Source organism: Marmota marmota, unplaced genomic scaffold (assembly GCF_001458135.2).
Source record: "Marmota marmota marmota unplaced genomic scaffold, marMar, whole genome shotgun sequence".
In the NCBI taxonomy this organism is placed as follows: domain Eukaryota; kingdom Metazoa; phylum Chordata; class Mammalia; order Rodentia; family Sciuridae; genus Marmota; species Marmota marmota.
Window position 1 is genome coordinate 9,934,872 of NW_025999968.1, and position 7,399 is coordinate 9,942,270.

Here is a 7,399-nt window from a genome sequence, read left to right on the forward strand (position 1 = left end):
TTTTTTTTTGGGAGCTCTGTGAATAGTAGGCAGATTTGGAGAGCAGAGTGGTCACTTTGGAAAGCTGTGCAGAAGGAGTGATGCTCAGGAGCTCGTTGAAGGAGGAAGAAGTAGCAGGAGGCAGTGACAGCACTGGCCTGGTGTCAGGGTACCTGGTTTCAGGTCCTGACTGTGTAGTGTATAAGTTGAGTGACCTCAGGTCTGTCTAATGTGTCTAGTCCTCCATCATTAAATCACCCCCACCCCCAGCTCTGTAGAAAAAAGAGGATTAGGCTAGACACTTGCAAGGACCCACCCAAATTTTAGAACCTATGAGCACTGGTTGCACATCTCCTATCCTAAGCTATTATTTTAAAAATATCTATGGTTATTAGTATTATTTTGAATGCAAATGTGAGAATAATGGAGGAGGGCAGATTGTTATTTAATTATAGTACACAATTATGTAGATTCCCCTTTACTCTAGTTGTTACCTCTAGGGTGAAGGATGCATGGAAGTAAAACCAGATGTTCTCCTGCATATGCACTGGAGTTTGTATTATAGGCAAGGAATTCTGAAAGAAAAAGAAAATTGAATCTGGGCATTTATATAGGACAGTGGCAGTCCTCACACTATTTTGCTCTTTGGAAGGAGCCTGGGCTTTTACTCTTATTATATGGAGTAAAAATAAGTTTTTCCAGGGTGAGATAAGACCAGCTTCTGCAGCTTTACAGCAAAGGTGCATCTCTATGGTCCCAGATCCTATCCCTCCCTTAGAATGTAAGCACACCCTCCAGAGACCACTGTCCCCAGGGAAGTCCCCCAGGTGCTGTCTCACTGATAATCAGTCATACATTAAGTTCCAGGATTCATTCCTTTTAGCCCAGGTCTCAAGTTCAGTAAAATGGAATCAGAAAGTACTAACTGCAGAAACACAGAAGTATTCTCTCTATAGTCCCACACAGCATGGGTATAGAATTAGAAAGGAGAATCTCCAAGGCTGTGAATCTAAGATTATTGGACCATCTGTTTAAGAACAACTTCACATGTTTGTAGAAAAGCAGATTCCTGGATCTACACCACATGGACTGAACAAAGATCTCTAGAGCTGCAATTTCAAAATCCGGATTTCTGCCTCTTTCTCTAAATCGTTCACCACAGATATTTCCCTTTCATTCCTGGCTAAAGGATTCCTCAGTTTTTCCTGCTCCAGAGACAGTTCATTTTATGCAGCTTTCACTGATTCAGTTTGAGATTTACAGGTCTTTTTGAACCTGTAAAGAAATGTAATAGTTTTGTCGAAAGAGTTTATGACAGTCATTTAAAAATAACAGTGATATTTGCAAAATTTCCAGGGTAATTATTATTTTTTGATATTTGAAAAGATGATGATGATGATAAAAAAGACACTATCATTAGTAAACAGCTACTCATTAAGTAACTGAACAAAATTTTAAGTAGATTAACTGTTGACAGATTTCTATTTTGCAAAATGCAATCAAAGATATAAAAATGTATTCCTCAAATTTAAAAATGTGATTTTTTAAAAAACTGCACGTTAAAAATTATAGGCCAACCCCCAAACCAATGCTGAATATCATCATCTATTAGCAGAAATATATTTTAGATGAAAACTCCATTTCTAATTGGAATCAAAGAGCAAATTTTTAGGTAAACTTTTTAACTTTTTTTTTATTAAGGTCAACTTCATATACTACACTTAACATGCAAATTTATTTTAGTGCACTAATTATATATGTATTCCTATGTCCTATGTTAACAGAAGGTGTTTCAATTAAAAAAAACTCTTTTTTTTTTTTTTTTGTATTTTGCTTTGGTCTGTTGTCTTCCATTCTGCTGCATTATTTAGTTAAGTATGCAAATATGTTTTTACTACTAATATCTGGGCTTTGTGCTAAATTCATTTGGGTTGTATAACTTAAAGGTTCTCATTTAGACCACTTAAACATAAGTTTTGGTACTGGTAAACACTGAGAAGTATCATATTATCTGATCAGACAGTGGAATAAAAATGTATAGTCATTAGGAAAAATAAAAAAAGGAAAATGTAATCTATCATTACCACCCAGCTAATCCATTCAAGTGGATTAGTTCACTGATTGTGTTAAGGCTCTCATAGCCCGATCATTTCACCTCTGACTCTCTTGCATTGTCTCACACTTGAGTTTTGGGAGGACACCTTATATCTAAACCATAACAAAGGGATGAAGAAGCTCTATAAGTACTAAAAGAGAAAGAATGCTAGGAAATATCTTTAAGTGAAAAAGTAGGGTGTGGACTGTGTACATAATACACTATCATTTTTCCCTACCCCCAAAATGGGGAAATTTACATGTAAGTACACATATAAGTATATAATGTATAAACAAATCTCTGGAAAGATAAACTAGAAAGTGGTAGCAGTGGTTATGTGTTGGTGGACTATGAGCTGGGTAAATGCAAAACACAGTGGTAAGGAAATTTCTTTTTAATGTATTTTTAAAATGTATGTTGTCCCGATGTAAATATGTTATCTACATAAACATCTAAAAAGGAACAGTGGCATGAGGGCACAGATGATAAACAGTTAATTGGGCAATTGGGGTAAGTATTTGGTGTGGATAATTTTTAAACTGAGATTGAAAGGGCGAGTGGAATTTGACAAAAGGACAGGCTTGCTAAGGCCATCCCAGGACGAGGAAATGGATTATTCAGAAGCAGGACAGCATGAAAGTGGGTTGTAAAAATGTAATTGGGCCTTCAGTGCATGAGGGCAACTTGGTGGAGGTGGGTGGGGGATGACTCAGAAGAGGATTTCAAAAGCCCACCTGCAACTGTTTGAAAACAGTTCGTGTGTTGTGCCAGGTGCTGTTAGTTCCACTCAGTAACCCTGCACTGACTGTGTATGCCATTCCTTGTACTGTAGAGTGAGTCTCTACCCTCCAGGCTTGTGGTACTCCATCCCGACTGTACATTAGAATCCTTTGGAGAACATGTGAAAGGACTAAGCCAGGCCCCACCCCACATAATTAAATGAAAGTTTCTGATTGTAAGGACATGGCATCGTTTTTCTTTTTTAAAGGCTTATCAGATGATTCTAATAATATGCATCCAATTTTGAGAATGTTGCTCTTCTCTGCCATTCTCCATCTTCTCTCTCATCCTCTTTATTTTAATGAAAGGAATAACATGGTATATAAAATGGTTGTGGCATGGGGCTAGAGAAATCACTGAACTGGAAGCAGGAAAAGAGAGGATAGGCCTTTAGAAAGGGTGTTGACTTGAGGTTACTGAAAGATTTTGAATTTATAAAAGACTTAAGTGCAGAAATTCACTGATTAGGTATGGGGTGTTGTCTTGATGAACCAAGACAAACTGGGGCCTCTAGTGTGGTTGTCTCAGTGTTTGGTGATGCTGTTAATCGAGAGGGAAGTCAAATTAGGAAGTACTGATTGGGGTGAGTGCATATGCAGAGGTGATATAATGAATTCAGTTTGGAAGTATTGCCTTGAAGCTACCTGCAGGTGTAAGGTACCACTTAGAGGCATTTGAATCTAAGAACACAGAAAAAGACACTATTTCAAAATCTATACAGGCAAACTGCATCAGAAAATTTTTCAACAGAGCATATCCAAATCTTAATTAGAACTGGGACTCCAATTTATGAGGTAAGGTACTTACAAGAGTGAGGTAAATGGTCTCTCCTGGAGAATCCGGACATGGAGCTGGACACCACGATGAAGTTTGTGGCCCGGGAAAGGACAAGGGGCATGTCAGAAAGGAAGTACAAGCAGACACCTAACTAGAATCTCACAAGAGCAGAAGACCTGGGCCCAGAGGGCAGGGTCTGCACTACTCCTAAACGATCTTGATCACATCCAAATATTTAAAGGGAGTTCCTTTTTTGGAGAGGGCAACTACCTGCCTGTTCCCTCGCTGTGCTTCAGAGTACAGGGCTAACAATGGATGCTGAAGATACAGCAGCATTTCTGTTAGTAGGAAAACAGGTAGAGTGAGTTTACCCTCGGAGTCCATTGAATCTCAGATCCAGATCTCTGAGCCAGAGAGAGCTGCTGTCAGAGGTCAGGAGTCACTACAGACCCTGGGTCCTACAGGTGGGGAACAGAGGGTCTCAACAAAGGGAAGACAAGGGATGCAGAGGCTGGACAGAGGGAGAGTATCACACAGACACCCCAAAGTTACTCACAAGACATTTAACCTTCAATGTTTGAACAAACCATCTGATTGTTTTATAATAGTCATTACTAATCAGGACAGCGTTGCAGTACATCTAAAGTGTTACACGTGGGGTGTGTATCTTGACACTTCTTTCACAAATAAGAAATACTGAATTACTATAATAAGCCAATTGAAAGTTATTTTTATTTAAATCTGTCTTATTGATTTTTCCCCCATAAAAGCTTAGATTTATACCAGCGAGTAGGATTGCTGAGTTCACTCCCACCTGCCTTACTTCAACACTTAAGGTGAGTATTTAAAGTAGGTGAGAGCCACTTTTTGTCATATTTTCCATGTGAAAGATGAGTCTTATCAAGGGCCAAATGTTATATGAGATTCAGAGAGTGAAGCACTTAGATTTAATGCCATTGTTTTTTTTTTTAAAGAGTGATATCTGTTTATTAGGGGAAACTTACAAAATAAAACATAAACAAAATTTAAGTCACCAATAATTTTACTGCCTGAGCATGATGACCATTTAAAATATTTTAATGTATTTCTTTCCAAGATTGTGTGTGTACGTGTGCATGTGGGGGAGAGAGAGAGAGAGAGATGGGGGAGGGAGGAGGAGGAGAGAGAGAGATTCAGTCCATGGATGTACATTTGTTTAGAAATTTGTTGTATATATTGTATGTACAATTCCTACGTTCTTTCTTGTATTTGCTAAATGTCATATAGTATCATATTTCTCAAATGTCTATTATCTAAAATTTAAAATTCAGAGAACATTTTGAACCTTAGAGCTTCTTTAAGAAAAATATTTATAAAGTCTTAGAGCCTCTTAGTCTTATCAGCCACACACACACAAATATACAAAAAACTCTTTGCAATTTTAATTATTAATATTTCTAAACAGGCAGGTGATGAGATTGAGAAGCCCCAGCCAACCTTTAAATAGATAGATAGATATATGTAAATATTTATGTCTTTGGTTTCTTCACTATTCAAGTTAAAAACTGGAAACTTGTTGCAGAGTGTCTTTTTTTTCTGTTTTCTTTATTTGCTTCTTCTGCTTCTGTATCAAGGAGTCAGGAACTGATAGAGTGTTTTAATACAAACTCACAATACAGTTCCTCTTATAGGAATTTTCTTAAAATCACTACATAGCTAAATTGCACAACCAGGCTCAGAATCTACTGACTTTACTTATACTAAATTATCATCATAGTCTGAGAGTTAGATCAGGAACAGGATTTTCCTGAAGTGGAGAACAGGAAAAATCATTTGCCAGTGACTGGCCATGAGAAATAAGTTCCTAATGTGTTGGCAAAATATTAATAAAAACCTACAATAATAATATACTCTCATGCCTTAAGATTTTACCTAAATATAAACAAAGTAGTATATACAACTGTAATGCGACTTTACTAAGTGTGGGTGGTTTATATGAAGGAAAATAAGAGCTGAACACTTACTTGAGCCCTCCCAATGTTGAGGAGAGAGTTCACTGAGCAGTAGTGGGTAATGATACGCTTAGAAACTCTACAGTGTCCCTCGTGCTACACTCTTTAGTCTTCTAATCGTTACTTTTGGCTTCTTATAGGAGAGAACAAACTCTCAGGAGCAGGCACATATAGACTAGTTCTCTCAGCAAGTGTGTCCTCCATTGGTTGAAGCCACAGCCAGGAAGGTGCAAGAAGCAGGATGTGAGATGGAATAGGGATGGGGACCATCTTGCATGCACCAGGAAGCCAACAGCAAGTAAATCTTTGTGGGAGAAAGACAGAATGTAGTATGCTCTCAATCTGAGGTCTTCTGCAGCCTCAAAATCAGACCTCTTGGTTCAGCCCTGCTCTGCAGCTATTTCTGAATCAAATTCTTAATGAGTCATTACAGCAGTGTACACCTGCTAAAGTTGACTAAGCCTTTGATTTTTAAATGTTTTGTTAGCCACAAGAAATAGCACCTACTGTAATATTAGGGAAATGGCAATTGATTATAAAGAAGCTGGCTACCAAAAAAATAAAAACATGCTTTTTGTTCTTCAAGGAAAATACCAAAACTCAGAAAATCAGACCTTCAGGTGTTGATTTGAAGCATGAATCTCTTTCACCCATTGAGCTTTCAGTCGGTCAAAGAAGCCAAAAAAGAAACACAGAACATACAGACTCTGATGTAGAGTATGTTTCGGATTATAAAATTATGAAAAAGTCTGTGCAAAAGAAGATGAAACCCCTACAGCAGAGACATACGGTGCCGGAAAACATCCAACTAGCTGAGAGATCTCAGGTATTTTTTTCTTTTTTCTTATTCATAAAATGGATAACAATTCACTTGTTCTGGAAATAGCATTAGCTAAAGGTTTTTGCTTCATTTTCACATTTTTTTAAAGCACTCTAATTATAGGATATACATTGCAATCTGTGATTTCTGGACAGGGTCCCAATTTCTATTTTTTCCCTCCTGTATTCTCTGTTTTGGGAGAAAAGTCAGGTTGTTAATATCAGCACAGTGTCTGGAGAACTCAGCCAAGTGGAGGCCCCCAAAGAATGCCTGGGTGGGCAAAGGATTGTAGATCTCTATTTAAGAAAGAAATATTCATATAGAACAAACCTTAAGTTTTAGGATTTTGCATTCAAAACATTATAGGAAAAATGCTTAGCTAAAACATATAGGTTGTTACTCCTGTAGTCTAGGTTCTAGGAAATGCAGTATTACCAGGTAAAATAGCATGTACCTATAATCCCAGCAACTTGAAGAACTGAGGAAGGAGGATTACAGGTTTGAGGCCAACCTGGGCAACCCAGAGAGACTCTGTATCAAAAATTTTTTAAAGAGCTGGAATGCAGCTCTGTGGTAGAATGCCCCTGAGTTCAATCTGAAAGGAAGGAAGGTAGGAAGGAAGGAAGGGAGGGAAGGAGGGAGGGAAAAGTAGGGAGGGAGGGGCCGTTAGCAGAGCCAGGAGGGCGCAGGCCGTTTGCCAGGCCAGGCGGGGACCCTTCTCGCCGCGCCGGCCGCCGGGGGGCCGCTTGTAGAACCCGGTAGGCAGTGGCCTCGTGGCTAAGAGCCGGGCGGGCGGGGTGGCCGATCAGGAGAGCCAGGATGGCGGGAGCCTTCTGCCGGGCCAGGCGGGGACCCCGTTCTCGCTGCCCCGGGGCCGCCTGGGGGCCGCTTTGCAGAGCCGGTTGGGCGGTGGCTGCGGGATTGGACCTCTGCGCCCGCGTGGCCGGCCAAGATTCA

General features: G+C 39.3%; 1 protein-coding gene across 1 annotated transcript in view; it reads left to right on the forward strand.

The window, feature by feature from the left end:
- Positions 1-7,399, forward strand: part of Morc1 (MORC family CW-type zinc finger 1) — a 150,879-nt gene that overhangs the window by 97,690 nt on the left and 45,790 nt on the right. Inside the window, exons 18-20 of the mRNA XM_015478275.2 lie at positions 1,387-1,398; positions 4,418-4,467; positions 6,209-6,448. Coding sequence (XP_015333761.1) covers positions 1,387-1,398; positions 4,418-4,467; positions 6,209-6,448 — 302 coding nt within the window. The remainder of the gene's footprint in view (positions 1-1,386; positions 1,399-4,417; positions 4,468-6,208; positions 6,449-7,399) is intronic.